This window comes from Ptychodera flava, chromosome 8, assembly GCF_041260155.1.
Source record: "Ptychodera flava strain L36383 chromosome 8, AS_Pfla_20210202, whole genome shotgun sequence".
NCBI lineage: Eukaryota > Metazoa > Hemichordata > Enteropneusta > Ptychoderidae > Ptychodera > Ptychodera flava.
In genome coordinates, this window is record NC_091935.1 from 16895984 (window position 1) to 16914993 (window position 19010).

Sequence of the window (19010 nt, forward strand, 5' to 3'; positions counted from 1 at the left end):
GTGTAAGTCCAGCTTTAAGTATGGTACAATATGCATGTGCGAGATATACATTAAATAAAATCATAGTCATGAAACTCTTCAAAGAAAAAACTTTATTATACACGTACGTTAATCATTTACAGCAATTAAAAACCAATCAAAACGTTTTGAGTGAGAGTAGCTAAAGCATAGTTAAAGGTATACAGTCACCTGTAATCTAAATATGCCCATATATGGTCAAAGGGGGGTTCCATGGTATTCAAAATGCCCATATGAGGGTGCTGTTTTTAAAATGCGGCCACCCGCTTAAAATCTGTGATTGGTTAGATTTTCTCTTTCCATGGTAACTGTGGCAAAATTGGAACAGGTGACAGTATAACTTTAAGTGTTGTTGAGTGTCATGACAACCAGCCTGGTATACTGTAGAATAGTATAAGAATAATCTCCTATGTAAGATAATTGTGACCAAATAATCTCGATGACTAATCTAGTAGGTGTACTTTTTATTGTCATTCGAATGATAAAGCAATTTCATTGTCACCTTAAAAAGTTTCATAAACCCAAGAGCAATAGGCGTTGTCATGCGAAAACAGTTTTCTTTATCAAACAAAGTGACAAAATAATGCAACGGTAAGTGACTATTCGGAAGACCATGGATTAGTTTGCAGTACGTTGGCAACTTTCCCGTCAAAGTCCACGAATCTTGTCACCGAGGCATGGTTTCCTACGCCGTCATACACCACCAGCTTGACACAGAATAAACCTGAAATATCAGTAGAATAATGTCAGATTGTGGACTGCGGAAACGAATGTCGTTCATTAAGTTTGTTGATCGTGTTGTTGACTTTGTCAGTGATGAAGTTCGTCGTTAGTCTGAGCAGAACGAAAAGGAGAATCATGACCGTTTTGGGGTAAAATCATTGGCAACTGTTGCTTTGTTTTGGCTCGAGTTTGTCATCCTGCTTGTAACGTTTCCAGAAAATTCTTACCCATTTCTGGAGACTTAACAGCGAATTCAGACACTGAAGGACCACCGAAACCATTCATTTCATCCATACAGCACCCATCTGAGTGCGTGTCTTCGACGGGATTCATGCACCATTCGTATCGCTGAACACCCGACATGTCATCCGTCCAGCCCGACCAACTGATAACAAGGGACTGAAAGAACATGAAGACAGCTGTGTAAAGTGACAATGCAAAGATAATCCCATTTGCTGATATTTTGATTGTCTAATATTATAAAAAAGCTTCTATTGGGTAACTTTAATATCGTTATAGTACTGCGCCGGGTACATACATGTACAGCGCAAGCCTTCAGTTGCCTACTGGCTTTTAACAAAACTGGACACTCCCAGAGCGCCACCAGCGACGAGATACGATGTGATAAAACACTTTTGTATGGGCAATAAGATAAACTCTTTCAGTCCCAATGGGACGTTTTCTTACATCTCTGCCGTCGAACTGTACATCCACCATGTTGTCTTGGCAATCACTTCGCTCGGAGCAGTGGAAAGGTTGGACACCATCGACCGCGAACTCAGCTAACCGAAGAGACGTTTCGCCATGGTAGTAATGCGTATACACCGGCATATTGGTAGGAAAGTCATCCTTGTCCATAATCTTGATATTTCCTCCATTCGATGATATCACGGTCACCTTTACCCTATGGTTGCGTCAGAATATCAAGAAAGATAGGATAACGGTCAACCTTTAAAATATAAAACCTGCATGAGACATAGAAAGTGATGGTGCATTCGGCAAAAATTGCGTTTGCTTTTTTGTAAGATGGCTCCGAAAGAAGCTATTAAGGAGATGTTAGTCGCTTTGCTCTGACCAAAAATAATAGAGACATATGGAAAATTCATGTCTTGTTCTGAAAATGCAAAAAGAGGTGTGGGATGAGGGCTTACAATATATAAAATACAGTAGGATTGTAGGTTAGTATCGGATACGCAAAGATTCTTAATAAGGACGGCTCTGATCCTAAAACAACGACTCGAATATATATTATACATTTCGTGTATGAGCAACATTATCGATACAAAGCTGCCTAACCTAGCAGCTAAACTAGCTCTTGATTGGCCAAAAATCTCTTGCTATTCACCTTGGCTGAAGTTTTAAGGCAGACTTAGGTGTGCAAATTTTAGAGGGCGCACGACTGTAATTTCGCACACATCTTAGATGTCGCGATTATGGGAACGTTTCCTAAATACGCTGTTTTGCTGGGTTTTCCCCATAGTTTCACCATTTACATAATATGGATTCAGAAGACAAAACTGAAGGACAAGGATTTGTTTTATCGATTTATCAGGCAATCATTTAACTTCTATTACGTTCAATTGCACTTGGGAAAGTGGAATGCCCCGGGGAAATCCTGTTTATTTTTGTGAGGTAGACGGTAGCCAACACCTCAAGGAGTTGAAAATTTGAAACACTTTACCAAACTTTGCAATAATATTCATGCACGCTCACCTTTCGTAGAGTGTCAAGTTGGTTGGTTGGCTGACTTCGGCCTGTTCCTGGCAGTAAGTAATATCCTTGTGTGGATTGTCCTCATCATAACCATTGACGCATTCGACCGTGCCGGACTCAAGCTGCGTAAGGTCTGTTCAGAAAGATTAACACAGGGCGAGGAATACGTTTCTAAGTTGGCAGTACATCAGTCACACAAAACGATGTGAATGATGATGATGATGATGATGATGATGATGATGATGATGATGACGACGACGATGACGATGATGGTGGTGGTGGTGGCGGTTCTGGTGGTGACGATGATGAAGAATCTATGTATGGTGTTGGTTCTCTGTCATTTTAAGTATCTTCCTTGCCTTTCCTGGCAAAGTAGACGAAGTCACCGAAGCGAGGGTAAACACTGTCAAATAAGATACCGTGGCTATCAAATACGTCCATTATTGGTGGGCACACATGTAAATTGGACATCCAGTAAAGATTTAGTAGCGCATGTACCAGAGGGAAATAATAACAAACTCCATATAATTGAGTAATCACTACGAACCATCCTCTAGGATTTCCCATTCGAAGGAACCTCCGACGACACCGATGTCAAATGAATAGAGATAGTGGGGTCTTGGGTAACCGACCCGTGATGGCTCCTGAAAGTCCGTGGCCCAACTCACGTCGATCGCGTTGAACTCAGTTCTCGGGGGAACAAACCTAGTGGAATCCGTGATACACCCGACGCTTGCCACTGTTGTGTCGCCCTCTCCCGTTGATAGGATCAATTTGACCACGCATGCGCTCCAAGTAACCTCAGACAATACTGACGGGAAAGGAACGGAAAAAAGTGGTATTAAAGAAGTTGATATTCTAATTCTGATTAAATTCTCAGCGCTGCTTTACATACATTTGGAAGTAATAAAACAGACCTTAGATTCCCCAGAGTGCCTTGAGGAAAGACATACTCACTCTTTAAGCAGTGACCGGTTTCATTTGCATAGCCCGGGGTGCATTCGCAGGTTTCCCTTGCATTGGGACAGCTTCCTGGATAGCAGAGTGTGCTGTCATCGCGCCATGAGCATCTCGCTTAAAATAAACGATAAAAAATATTCACATGTTTACAAAAGTTGTTGCGACGTTTTACGGTAGCCGGTTATGGTATCTGATACAATCTTCAAAAAACGTTTGAAATATTCGGCAACTGACAATTGAGTAACCTACGCGGTGTCTTCAAAAGCCCACATTGACAAAAATGTAGCCACCAGTTGAAAATACTCACGTCTACAGTACCTGTCTGGGTAGCCGTCTTGGTCGACTAAATCGTAGGCCCTTTCACATACTCTCCAGTCGTCAGGGTCAGTGCATGTGTAGCTGTAGTCGCAGTCTCCTTGGCAGTAGTGGTCGTCCGCTGTTGTACAGGCGACAACAGTGCAGTGGTCTATATGCGTACAGGCTGAGGGAGAAATTAGTAACTCACGGTACGTCAATGAGGTAGCAGAAAACGTTTTGACGTACCGAGAACTGTACTCCCAGTTACGTACAGATGGAACTCGGAGCATGAACTGGTGAATATGACGCGAGTCCACGCAAATTTGTCATAACACCTGCTATTTATTCGGTAGGTTCCTAAGGTCCCAAAGTAAGTGAAGTTACCCACAATGCTGCTTGATTTACGCACATAGACATTTCTTGCTGAAGGCTCATTTAATTGCGATCATTATTGAACAAATGGATACTTAAAATCAACATAAATATCATTTTTATAGTATTCTCATAAATATATTATTTTAGACATGTAAGAGTAAATTAAATTAAAAGCCAATGTTTGTAAGGGTGCTACAAATCATACACTTTTCAAGATAAGTTATCAGCAACTGAGAAGGTCTGTCTCATCATACCACCTGTTTAACATGTAAATTTTCTTTGTCATAGGCCATTAAACAAACAATATCTTTTCTTTTGGCAACACAAGTGCCGCTTATTTCCTGAGTTTCCTTGAAAATATTGTGTATGGCTGTCAATTATCCTTTGACAAATTACAAAATTGCTATCTACTTCGTGGAAAAGCGCTTGATCTTATTCAAAGTGGGAAATCAGAAAGACATAATAATCAAAACAATGCTGTGAGAATTTGGAAATATGGCCAAAGCTGGTCTTTGCACAGAAGAAATTTTCTTCAGTTCAATGAGCAATTTCGGCGTGTACATCACGGAGACCTGTGGGTAACATCACTTTCTGTGGGTGCGGTTTAGAAACGATCCGTTTTGAGGTGTTTTGACAGTTTTTTTACCTTTTCACTTCCTAAATAAGGCATATTTAAAGCTGTTTAGATTGGATAGTGTGACTGTAATGGAGATCCGTAATTGAGAGTGCGATGATGATAAAAAAAATCGGAATAATGGAAACAAAGGATGAAATTACCAGCACTTACGGTTTTCACAGCGTTGGCCGTAGAAACTATGTTCACAAAAACACTCAAAGTAGTTCGGACAGCTGACTTCGTCCACACAGTCTTGGCAGACTCCATTGTTTTCACAGGGGGGATGTGAATCGCACGTCTTCCCTGTTTTATGGGGAAGGGACAGTTGATGCGTCAAAATACAATAGCTCGAAATAGTTCAATCTCATTGAACTATGGGACTATTTGATTGTATCTGGTGTTGAATGCGACCTAGATAATCTACACTCTCAGTTAAACTATTTTCATTTATCTATTAAGTTTTATCCTAAGTAAACAATAAAAAGAGTCTGAAGAGAAGTGCGTGACTGAAAAAGGTTACAAATTACCGATACAAAGCCAGAGCCCTTGGGGGTATGAGATAGCAGAACGAGCAAAATAGAAAAATTGACATAAAAATGTACAACAATTACAAACGATAAATGAATAAATTACAAATGCATAACATTCTTTATTATAATCAAAGTAATTTGATATAGTTTGTTATCCCCGATCGCCATAGTAACATTACAAAATATCGACCTACAGTTTTCACAGTGGTTGCCATGGTAATTGTCCGTACACTGGCACGAGTAGTACATCTCACAGGCACCGGGGTCATCGCAGTTCAAACAGGTAGCGTCGTTTTGACATGCAGGAGGATGTGAGACACACGTTTTCCCTGTCAAGAGGGATTTGGATTAATTTTTCAGATGAATAATAAGAAATGTTTGATTTTCTTGAAAGTGGACCTGGTGATTACATAGTACTTGAAATAATTGGTGCGATGATATTGTCATAAGATCATAAAGGCATTAATGTACCCCCTCCAGGTTCATAATGGAGATAAACAAACTTTACAAGACAATGTACGAGGCGAGCAGAGTACATTATGACTCCAAAGTTTGCTTGAGTCCATTATGGGCCGGACGGGTGTATTATTGCTATTATATCAGGGTTTTGGCGATGCTAGTGAATTTGGGGATGTAGAAAATATCTGGGGCCACAATACTTGATAATCGGTTACATTATAAGTAATGATCTTGGGAATGACGTTACAAAATTCACTGGTAATGACAAAGCTATAGTATAATTGTACATATACCAAGTTGTTGCGACCTCTGTGATTCTCGACAAAGACGAACCGTAACCCGTTGATTTGCGGAGCGAATCACAGCGTGGTGAAAAAAATGCATTGATAAAAAACCCATCTCGGATACAATTCAGAAGTCAGGATACAGCTTATGTGTACTTTTTTCGTCTGACAAACTTTCTCAAACACTGCTTGTTCACGAATTTTATGAACTCGTGTCAGGAACAGAATCTGATGGTATCATCTATCTCTCCTTTTGATCTGTTTTTATGTCATGATTAAATATGCATTCTACTTATTGCTTTATATATAAACTCAACAACTTATGACAACGCATGGGTTCTTTGAATGAAACAACTTACGATTTTCACAGTGTGTACCATAGTAATCGTCCGTACAGTCACACTCATAGTACGCGTCACAGCTGCCCTCATCGGCACAGTTTGTACAAGACGCGTCGTTTTGACATCCGGGAGGGTGTGAAGCACACGTTTTCCCTGGAGAGTAAAAGACAAAGGTGTATGTTTCCTGATTAATGCATTAAAGCAATAAACAAACCGTATTCTAGTACTTTCATTAGTTTAACAAATACAACAAGCTGACGAGGAGGTCTCACCCAACATTACTGTTCACAGTTAATTCTTATTATACAATAGCTTTATCAATACCAGTGAATTTTGTGACGCTATTCCTTCAGTTTACTACTGATAATACCACTGATAATATATCCGATTATTCAGCATTGTGGTCCAAGATGTTCTATTTCTACATGTACAAATTCACTAGCATTGTCAAAACTATAAAATAATAGCAATAATGTACCCCATCCCAGTCCATATAATCGACTGAAGCAAACTTCGTCCATTATGGACCGGAAGGGGGTACATTGTCCCTTAAATATCTACCACTACCTATACTTCTCCGAGATTTTAATTAACTTACTGTTTTCGCAGTTCAGACCATAGTAATTGTCTGTGCAGATGCAACTATAGTACGCATCACAGTTATCTGGATCGGAGCAGTCGGAACAAGTACCATCATTCTCACAGTTTGGGGGATGTGATTGGCAGGATTTGCCTGTCGATTTCAGAAAAAAAACACACCAAAAATAAGAAATGGAGTTACTGTATCCAATTTGCATCAACCTGAACGTTTGTCCAACAACAGTATTATCCCACAATTCATGATAACAACCTCTGCGTGTACTGTACCTGCTCTAAGTTAACCGACCAAACATACCGTGGTCGATGCTGTTCTAAAAATCAGGATTTGTCACCAGCATTATCATGTCGGAAAAAAGTATACGCATCAAACACAAATTTCAACGTGTTGTAAAATCTTAACGCCCTCGATTGGGGTAATTTTCTGAATTCATTCAGACTCGTTTAATGATACATAGTACATGTACATGTACCTTCACAATTCTGAACTTACCGCATTTTTTCAAAAATCAATGCTGGTGAAAATCAGAAATCAGTTTATTTTTTTAATTCTTAAATTTGAATTTGAGGTTTTTTTAACTTTTGAATTTAATCATTTTACCACAAAAGAACCAACACAATACACCAAAAGTTGACCAAAATAGAAAACTACATCCATGAATGAGATAATTTAAAAAGGGAAATCTTCTGAGGACCAGAAGAACTATTCTAGTCCCTGATCCTAAAGCCAATTAAAATATACTGAGTGCAAAATATGTTAAACTATTGTTAACTTAAAATGATAAAACATAATTGAATGATGGGGTGAGGAAATAATACATAAAAAATATAGCCAAAAATTAGTACTGAAAATGAATGAAGAGTTTGGAGAACTTACGATTTTCGCAGTGGTCACCATAGTAATCGTCCGTACAGACGCAGTCGTAATAAACACTGCAGGTTTCTGGATCGGGACAGTCAGTACATGTACCGTCATTTTCACAAACGACAGGATGTGATAGACACGTTTTACCTGGACACGGATAATGATTGACGTTATAGGCATATGTGATGTTTTGTTCTCGTAGTACCAAGTCGTACTTAGGCAAATTTTAATTTTCATACATTTGCTTGCAGAATTATCAGATTTTCAACACTCGGAAATTATACTGGACCGCTCAATCAACAGAACTTACTGACAGGCAAAGCCGTCTCTTTGCTGACGCCAGTACCATGAGGCGACTGCATAGAGCACCCTTGACCTAAAACTGATGAGCAGGTGTTGAAGCGACTATAACTGTTTATCAAGTCATTTTTATTTGTTTTGAGATGCCTTTTTCGGTGTTTTACTAACCAAACATCCCCGAATAACGATATAAGAGATGAACGAATGACGTACGCATTATACGAGTAATCAAAGACTTGACTTCGTTTCATGGTTAGGATACTGTTTCATGTTCGAATGCATGCGAATGAAGAGTGATTTTATGTAGTTTGCTTGTGTTACACAAAGCTCGAGCTCTTCAACGTCGTATGGTCAACAGCCCTTATCAGAATTTGATATCAAAATGGTAAAATTTTGATAACCACTTACGGTTTTCACAGTGGGTACCATAGAAATCGTCCGTGCAGTCACATTGATAGTAATTCTCGCAGCTGCCCTCATCGATACAGTTTGTACAGGGAGCCTCGTTTTGACATCCAGGAGGGTGGGATTCGCATGTTTTCCCTAGTGGAATAAATGGAAATCGTGAAATGTCTCCTGATGATGTCATGAAGGTACCCATAGTCCATGCATACAAAACTATCGGTAGTAGAAGTCGTAGTTAGGTGAGGGAACTACTTTAAATGGGACAAAGATTATTTTACACGTGTCACGTTTTCGCTTTTCATTTTGGATTCCAACAACTGTACATCGTTTCTTTATAAACTAGTTACTTTTTTAAATATTGCCTATAGCATGCAATCCTGAATATACATGAACTTGTACATGTAAGCTCATAGCATTTTAGGGCATGCTGACCATTACAGTACCGAGAAGATTTATAGATTCAGAAGGGAGCTTCAAACTACGCCAACAGCTTTAAACTCACCTGAAGTCACGAACTACTTTGAAAACCATCACATTCCTATGTAATGTGAGGTGAAATCGTTGACGCAATGAATGAATTCGACTGTAACTTACTGTTTTCGCAGTGCAGTCCATAGTAGTTATCCGTACACACACAATCATAGTACGAGTCACAGTTTTCCGGATCGGAGCAGTCTGAGCAAGTACCGTCATTTTCACAGATTGGAGGATGCGATTGGCAAGATTTTCCTGTATGGGCACAGAAATGAACGAACATGCAAGTCAGATATTGTTTGGATTGTCCTAAATGCCATATCTCTGATGAGTTGAAAAAAAACATTACCTACATAGACGCATAGGAAATGAAGCAGATAATTCTCTAAGACAACGCACACTCCAACCTTAGTGTTTTAGATATAATGTGATAGGTTAATGCTAACGCTAAAAGTGACAAACGTTGAACCCTTTTGAGGTCATACTTGATGTGCTTCCGGTAAAGGATGTCCCCAATCCTATAGAGGAAAATTTCTACTACGTCTAGAATCCACAATTAACGATGCGAAGCGAAATTAGTGCTGTTGGCGATATCATTATATCATCGGTAGAACTATTCTGCTCCGACACAAAGATAGGTACATATGCACAGATAACTATCCACCACTTACTTATAGCAATTGCGTAAGTATTTACAGCCCAGAGTAAGTTAGTCGAATATTTAGACAGCATTAGGTTAAACAAGTCGTAGAGTTATAACAACACACAATTACTACACACTAAATACAAAGTACAGAAAGCGCAGCCCGGATAATGAACAGCCCCTCCCTATAACGAAGCTGATAGCAATGGTGCACGAATCTAAGAAATTAACTATAAAAAGATAAAAAGAACTTGTTTTGAAAAATATAAATATTTATCAAGGAAAAAGAAGGACAAAAGCTACTTTTCAGAAATTGGAAAATACTTTTCGGGCTGTAAAGAACACAAAAATCCGACGATGGACTTTTATGATTTGAGGCCCAAAAAGTATACATTGTTTGTGGTATCTTGAGCAGCAAACATTTCAATGCAAAATCCGAACGGTGATTGAATATCACAGATATACATGTAGACTGTTTCTATATGGCGTAATGTCGCTAGAGGTAAAGTGATTTCGCGAAATATGACCGACTTCATGCTGAACCAAACTAAACAGAAGGACTTTCGCTTTGTCATGAGCGTGTTTAGAATATCCAAGACGCAAAGCTAGGCTCTGCTTTTGGTACTGAGTATCCACCAGACCTATCAGTAATCGATCATCCTATACAAAACATGATGTCGTCACTCACGATTCTCGCAGTGGTCACCATAGTAATCATCTGTACAAAGACAGTCGTAATATGAACTGCAAGTCTCGGGGTTGGGACAGTTTGCGCATGCCCCGTCATTTTCACAAACAGGTGGATGTGACTGACACGTTTTACCTGTAAAAGCAAAACTCAAAGTTCACGAATTAGAATGAAAAGGGGGAGGGGATCAAAATAAACATGTCCATGTTGAAATTAAAATAATAAAATTTTATTCGACATGCTGCACACAGCTAATCCTGGATATATACGCGATTCAGCAAGCAGATATATGACTCCGAGCAGCCCTATATTCATAAGTTCAAATGCTACTGCAAAATGTCTACTTGCCATGGTTAATGCCGAAAAAAATTCACTCTGAATTCTGTCGGAATTCCGACATGAAAACAAACTTGCATCAAGCCGGGAGGCTTCAAGCGTCTGAAAATACTATAGTAATAAAATAAGCTTGCCACCAAAGTTTTAAACTATCCCTCTAAAAATTGCTATAGATATATCATGAACAATAAGTTACATTTACAGTATTGCTCTTAAATCTATGTTATGTAACGCGCATACTATAAACACCGAATCTAAAATGGAACGGTCACTCACGATGTTGGCAGAACTCTCCGTGGTAATCGTCTGTACAGACGCATTCGTAATAAAAACTACAAGTTTCGGGGTCGGAACAGTCAGCGCATGTACCGTTATTCTCGCAAACCACGGGATGGGACAAGCACGTTTTACCTGTAAATCATGATAAACAATGTAAACGAAACATGACAGGTGATAATTAGGTCAGGCCTGACGCCTATGAAATTCAGGATTTTATATATTCTTGCCGTCCAGGTAAGGAAGCCAGCTAATTCATTTTGTCTTCAGCTGGTGTGATAAGTGATCCCACAAATGGCCAGAAACGTAGCTAACGAGAGGAGAACGTGCCCTTGAACGTAATCAAATAGTTCATGCCGATGTGCTTAATTGATATATAAATGCCTACATACATGGCGCGTGATGGCCCGACACCTCTAATTACATACGGTATTAGGAGCCTTCATGATAAACTATATCTGGAAAACATAAATAACACTTGTCTATTGCGTACAAAAGACGGGCAATTTCTATGCAATTATTGTCTGGTTTGAGTCGCTCACTTCACTTGTACATAACTGCTAGCAGCCCTGTGCAGGAAGAGTTTTATTGGCGAGTTTCCCGGGGCAGGAATTGGTTATGACGACAGCAATGAGGTATGGCAACATCAATGATGTGTGACGATAGTCAGGTACACTTACGCGATTCACAGTTGTCTCCATGGTAATCCTCCTTACAGAAGCATGCGTGATGGCCAGTACAGGTATCGTCCCAGCAGTCTTTGCAGATACCCTCGTTCAAACAAGGATTTGGGCGACAGCGAGCCTCTGTAAGATGGAAGTCAAATCTCGTAGATACAGATAAAACACGTGAATTGACATACTGAACATTGTTTACTAACAGCTCAATGTGACGTCCCCTGAACTGTTTTATTTCTATTATGGATTGATTCATTGAGTCGATTTACTACAGTCGACGTTTACTTCTCTGCTTGTTTTTGAATCAATACCGTGTGATTTGAAAACTCGAGACTGCTCAGACGGTAGACATTGGTATCCACCTCGCATGACGACAGAGTGGGCCGTAACGTGTACTGCTTGCTCATCCACGGGCCTCGAAAAGGGAAGTTTAAAACTTTTTTCAAAATCTTTCGTCGAGAAAATTTCCAATCATTCCCTTAAAACAATCTTACCAATTCATCGTACAAATTTGGAAGAAAAGAAACAAGTTAATAATAATGAAAATTGCTGATGTAACCCTTAGTCAGTGTTCAAAATGACGTATAAGTCAATTTTGATGGGAGGTTAATAATTATTTCATCTGTCAGTGAATGTAATGTTACCTCATGTCACCATAATAAACTTACTTCTTAACTGTATGGGAGAAATGAAATATTGATTCGATTTTCACAGAAACAAAACTTCCATTTGCTTCGCAAGCTTCGAATTTGAGTCGACACAAACAGAAGACACGAAAGGTATTGTAAAAAAATCCGAGTGTCCCGACGAAAAAGTGTCTCTTGGTCCCCAACTGCTGCACTTTGCCATTTTACGAAAACGCAGCAGTCATGATGAGAATCCCTGGCCATTACAGCAATGCTACTGGGAAATGTCAACCCGATTCCGTCGCATATAAGAACGGGTTGAGAACTTGAACTTAGATCGTGCACTGTTTATTATCAAGAAACGAATATTTATCGACTGTGATGAATTACTGACACGAAAAAGGAAGAACTGACAGTTTCTCAAGTGGACATAAGCTATAAACGTTGGTAATATTGTGACTATTTTTCGCTTTATAAACCCAATAGTGTGGCGCCATGTCTTGTTATTCTCCTTAAAGTCTGCCGGAACCAGAATTCCGAAAAAAAAATAGATTTTGAAAACAAAATGAAATTCGTACAACATGAAATATACAGTCTACAAACAAACTCTAGTGCGGACAAGAATTGTACTAAAATTCAATTGTTGACAATGACACAAGGCAAACATTCCCGCCCAGACTATCAGTTGAGAAGTTGAATTCTGGGCAGTTTCACATATTTAGCTTTAGAACGAAATTCGCTGAACAAAAATAACCTGTTGACACGTTTTCACACGTAAACTCCCAGCTAATGACACTACAAGTTACCTTTGTCTCGTTTACAAACGTAGCGACGAGTTTGACCGCACCGGCTGTCGAACCATGTCGCTAACTTTTCGACGCAGTCTTCGCCGCCGATGAACCCCCCATCGTCGGGTTCGCCAGGAGCCCAGTTCCTATAACGGTAGGCATTTGAAAGATTTAAACGATGATGGTGATCGGATATTATGTCTATGGTGCGGTAATCAGACAACAACATGCACGCCTCGCGCTCTGTTTGGTTACTATTACACTGTAACCGTAAGACCAAAATTATGGATAACGAGTAACATGTATATGTCATTCACAGAGTAGCTATAGGTAAGAGGGACAACTTTGTGGGTTTTCCTCTAAGGCCATTTGAAGAAAACTCTTTGTTTGCCGTCCTTGGATTTTTGAAAAACCTACCAGCCAGCCAGGGAAAAAACAAACACAGACAAATAACACAAGGGTATTAACATAAGCTCAAATTTTCATTTGGTTTCCTTTGAAAAATAATATTTTTATTTGTAATAGCGTTAATATTGTGTTCGTTTTCTTAATTTTCTATGAAAACCTATCAGCACGTGGACAGCAAACAACGAATTTTATTTAACGCGCCTACTCAGCAAATGAAAATGCAAAATAGTTTGTCCTCATTGGCATTCTAATATTGAATCTCAAGGAATTTAAAAACCGACACCGTGCTCAGCGTTTTTTTGTGTAACAGTACCCAACACAACACTGGTGCAACTGGTGTGTTGGCATTTTTGTAATACGTCACCGACAACACGCCCGCATGCGGTAACAAAAAAAAAAGCAGCGGAGTGAATGGCGTCTTTGAAATTGCGCGCGGGCGGGTTTCAATTTACTTCTTCACGGCAAGAGAAGTTTTGGGCTTGGCGTTTAGAACTTGGATGGGGTAGTTACCGGAAACTTGTATTTAAAGTTAAAGCACAATGAAGTAGACTGTCATTTAACCATAATAATCAAAATCGGAGGAAAGAATTAAGCATTTAACTTGATCCAACGGTGAATCAATTTGAAACAGTACGCCAAGTCAAGCAATAATTTCAAATCACACATTGTGAATTGGCTTAACATTCGATATGTATTGGACAACGTGAACTTGTTCAAGATGAAATATCCATAGCGTAAAATAGACCAGAACATTCCCTATACATTGAAAGTAATTCAAATAGCGTTCACTTTTTGAATTCATTGTAACAGTTTTCATATAGTATAGATGTAGATTTTAATCGCAGCCGCTTGCTGACGACACAGTACATCATATGGTTTTTTGAAAACAAATTGTCGAGGAATAAAATGACACCAACTGCGTTCATCTAGTACATTTACTCACGTGAAAACCACATCTGTCCCGTCAGACCAAACAAACTGGCCTTCAACGTCAATGTCATTCAGTCCAATCCATGTAAAAACACCTATTCTTGAAGAAATCCAATCCTATATAATATCGGGTAAAATGTTTGAATTATTTTTTACAGTTGAACTTGTATGTTCACAACAGTGTCTGAGTACATAAAACTGTAACATGTCTGTATGTTTGCAATTATGACACAAGCGTATTATGTATGTGTGTACTATGTATGTATGTATGTATGTATGTATGTATGTATGTATGTATGTATGTATGTATGTATGTATGTATGTATGTATGTATGTATGTATGTATGTATGTATGTATGTATGTATGTATGTATGTATGTATGTATGTATGTATGTATGTATGTATGTATGTATGTATGTATGTATTGTATGTGTGTGTGTGCGCGTGCGTGCGTGCGTGCGTGCGTGCATGCATGCATGCATGCTGCATGCATGCATGTATGTATGTATGTATGTATGTATGTATGTATGTATGTATGTATGTATGTATGTATGTATGTATGTATGTATGTATGTATGTATGTATGTATGTATGTATGTATGTATGTATGTATGTATGTAAGTATAGGGCCTATACGTAGGTAGGTAGGTAGGTAGGTGTAGATGTACACGTTAACGTGCATGAGAACAGACATTGGTTTTAACACTGCTGAATTATCTGCAATAGTTTTCTGTGTTTTTGAGAACAATGTAATCAGTAACATACATCTTCTCCGGAGCTATGAATGCTGGCAAGTTCTGAATAATCCGCCTCGTTTTGGCATGCTGATCGACTGTTTTGCCAAGTTCTCGTTTGGATACTGAAAAAGTAACAGTCTTCTGATCCTGCTCGTGCTTCCCAACCATTTTTACATCCTGTTGTGTTGTGTGTGTGTGTGTGTGGGGAGAGAGAGAGAGAGAGAGAGAGAGAGAGAGAGAGAGAGAGAGAGAGAGAGAGAGAGAGAGAGAGAGAGAGAGAGAGAGAGGGTGAGAGACAGGACAGACAGACAGACAGATAGACAGACAGACAGACAGACAGACAGACAGACAGACAGGTAGTATGGGGAGAGAAGAACAAACACAGACGCAGACATATACAGAGACAAAAAATGATATTTAAGCAAAAAATAACATTTATGTGACATCCAGATATTACACTTATTTGCTAGACGTAAATTTAAACCTCGTGTATGACTTGGCAGACGATTACAACGGCCATTTTCGAACAAATGTTACTGTTTCCGTCTAATTCCATAATAATGTGTGACGATACCCGACTTGGAGTAGTACATGTACCTTGATAAGTTTTTCGTACTTCGAAAATAAGAACATTTGTAAACAAACATACTTTGTCCTCAGAGGGGAAATTAGGAAATCAAGTTATAGGAATACTGAGCAGGTTTCTTTAGTGACATATCGGATAGAATTTTGATTGGAAGTTGGCACATGAAGTTGTTTACTTACAAAAGGACGTTTACCGACACTTGTACGATAAACAAATGTCAATAACGTGACCGAAACATAATTCATACAGACTAATAAAGTTCTAGTGATGGTTGATCGGTTCAATATACTTAATCGTTTTTTACTTTTACGTGAAAAAGGGCCGGCCGTGCCATTTCAAGCACCGTCTGGTTCGTTGAAAGGTCACGACACTTAGCACTGCATTTGTATCCGAGACAGAAATGTTACGCAGGAACCATGCCATGCTCTTACCTTCTGTTGCAGTTATCGAGTGCTGCAAAATTACTTGCAGCAGTAGAAGACGAACCACTCTCCCCATTGCCTGTTCCATCGGGAAGTTATCCGGCAGTACTATTTTCGTTCGCTCAATATGTGTATACGTATATTATCTGTCGAGGAAATTTCTTCGAGAGTCGAAAACAGATGAACTTTCACACGGATTATTACATGTATACTACAGCTGACCTATTTGGTCTCCGTAGTCACTTTATGGGCGGATGGCCTATAACATTATTTAACATCTTATAAAAGATAATATTTTATAATTTTGTTTAACATATTTATGTAAGCCACGGATAATAAAAGCAAACAGCTTCAACAAGTTGTTTAATAATTTACTAAATTTTGTTCACCTGAAAATTAGGTCGGCCGAGCGATCGATGCAACCCTTGAAACGAACATGTCAGCAGAAAATCCAACAGGTAGAAGTGTTTCAAAAGATATAGGTGTGTGAGCTTTGCAAAATACAATTTGCAAATATTACAGTGTATTGTTGATCATTCCAAACATCAATGTAACGTTTCTACTAAATTCATATCATGACATCATATAAAAATGACCATGTAATGATGTGATGTAATATCATTTACATATTTGACATCATAAACATGATAAGGCCATTAATTAATTTCGTGTCGGATGCGGGACTTAATCGGAGTCGCTAACTGCGCTGAAAACATACTGTAGTTTTAAAGTCTAGTGGTAAATTGTGTCATTTCAGTTAACTATTCGAATGGCTTTGGACAAGTATAATTTTGGATACCATGTCCTAGAAAAAAGGACAGTGCTACCCAATATATAACAAATTGTCATTTGTCAAGAGCTAGAATGCAAGTTTTTTTACATTTTTTACAAATTTGCCACTGCATTGCTTGTAGTGTAATTTCTGCCAAGATTTTGACATTCCCGTAGAAAAGAAACTGCGACTACAAATGGGTTCGTTAGACTTACCGTCTTGGCAGGGAGCTAAAAGGCCAGTATGTTCACGTTTCTGTCAGGTTCTTTCGAATGTGCAATATTTTTAAATACATCTATTCTTGAGTGAGAGATAAAATATAGGTAGATAACACCGGATCTCCAAGTTAATGATGTACATGAAGGGCAGTAAATGATATATGAGGTATCCTTCAACGGAACAGATTAAAACAGTGACTACACTCGACAGCTATCTAATCGTCAGACGTCTAAGGTTTTATATTTGTCTTTCTCGGTTGCAATACGATATCACGCAGATTGAATAGTTAGTAGGGAACTTTTGCAAATTCACTTATTAGATTTTCCGCGAATTAAGATTGACCAACAACGGGTCTTTGTGTGGTCATTAGTTTCTAGCAGGAAGACAGAAAATATAAGTAAACTTGTAACGTCAATGTTGCTTATTCATTTTATGGGTCACAATATATAAACAAGCCGAGCTTCATCTGATTTATGTGTGGTTAAATCGTTTTATGTGTGTCTACTTCGTGTGTACGGTTGTTGAACCCGGACCGCCAAGTTTACTGTACTCGGCGCTGACGCTTTGACCAGGTGCCGCCAACTTGTGAATTTTCATTTTCGCAGAATCATCACAAAACATGTTTAGAAGGCTGATACACCGATTTTACTTATTTTTGACCTTGACCTAAAATTTGGAGGGGAAAGTAGGGCTGTTCGTAACTGCCTACCCACCGGCACACACGGATAATATGCTCTCAAACTGAATTTTGATGCCCACTGTCCTCCAGTATCCATGGTCTGCCCGCTCCCCACTCCCCACAGCAATTCAAGCTAAACCCCCCCACTACTGAAACTCCCCATTGCCCACTAGATGCCCACTAGGCAACCCAGATAAGCGCAAACCCGTGCAAGCAGTATACCTTGGAACATTGCTCCCCTCTAAGTTAGAAGTTCTCTCAACCATAGCTTTCAGTCCCCTCCCTCTACGTATTTTTCGGTACCCACTGTCAGAACGTTTCTCCCCGCCCACTGAAAATAATGAAATTTCTCCCTCTCCCACTATAAATATCGATTTTTTCTCCCCGCCCGCTGATTAGTTTTGAAAGTTGCCCGCCCGCTGAAAACTGCACACGAACACCTGTTTGACCCGGCTTCGACTCCCATTAATACCACTGTTTAATTTTGACAAAAATCACATAAAAACTAAATCTAAAATGTGAAGTTCAAGCTATCAGTAAACATTGACCACATATTCTAAAATGCATTCAAGGTCACCCTGACCCAATATCAATCTTTATAGTCGGTAATGTTTGATATATATGCTTTCAGTGGGCATGTCTGACAGTAGTGTTGGCACTGTCGTATATATACCCTGTTCAAAATTCTTAACCTGCTTGGCTTGTAGAATACTGAAAACTATTTACTATATAGCACTTACTTCAAGACAGCACTGTTGAAAGTAGATATTACCAACGTTGAAAGACGGGCTAAAGAGAGCTGAAAAGGAGCAACGCTTTTATTTCACGTCATCATTAAGTGATTTTTTCCTTCAAGTTGTTGAATGTTAAATACATGAGTTTAATGTAGCCTTTGGTCTTATACATCTAACATGAATTAAATTAATGATTTGATACATTGCATATAATCGATTTCTTCAAGTGAGCATTGTCGGTTTTGCAAAAGCAAATGTTGCTGATTCGTTTTATGGATCACGGTATAGTATGGAAATCCGGTCACGACATGCGACATGCGACCTGCGACTTCAAAACTGCGACATGCGTCCTGCGTGTTTGTCAAACTGCGACCTGCGTAGGGTTAGTGTTAGGGTTAGGGTTAGGGGTTAGAGTTAGGGGTAGGGTTAGGGGTAGGGTTAGGGTTAGTTAGAGTTAGGGAAGTCGGACCCCCAACCAGAAGACAGGTTTGAGCCTTGCCTCTCCCCAACGCCGCCGGCCAGGACAACGTG

General features: G+C 39.2%; 1 protein-coding gene across 2 annotated transcripts; it reads right to left on the reverse strand.

Annotated features, from left to right (window-relative positions):
* Positions 1-462: 462 nt before the first annotated feature.
* LOC139138664 (protein jagged-1-like) lies at positions 463-17153 on the reverse strand. Of its 2 annotated transcripts, none has more exons than XM_070707149.1 (22): positions 17063-17153; positions 16085-16221; positions 15096-15244; positions 14343-14446; positions 13010-13137; positions 11581-11706; positions 10901-11035; positions 10289-10423; positions 9078-9212; positions 8487-8621; positions 7791-7925; positions 6915-7049; positions 6335-6469; positions 5427-5561; positions 4874-5005; positions 3722-3895; positions 3412-3528; positions 3002-3265; positions 2455-2587; positions 1429-1645; positions 969-1140; positions 463-742 (listed from the first exon to the last, which is right to left on the reverse strand). In XM_070707149.1, exons 2-22 carry the CDS (start codon positions 16161-16163, stop codon positions 618-620), a joined length of 3000 nt encoding a protein of 999 aa, XP_070563250.1. In that variant the 5' UTR covers positions 16164-16221; positions 17063-17153; the 3' UTR covers positions 463-617. The 2 variants fall into 2 exon arrangements, with proteins under 2 accessions (XP_070563250.1, XP_070563251.1); XM_070707150.1 differs by having other exon boundaries at positions 16085-16236; positions 17063-17147.
* Between the last annotated feature and the right edge of the window lie 1857 nt (positions 17154-19010).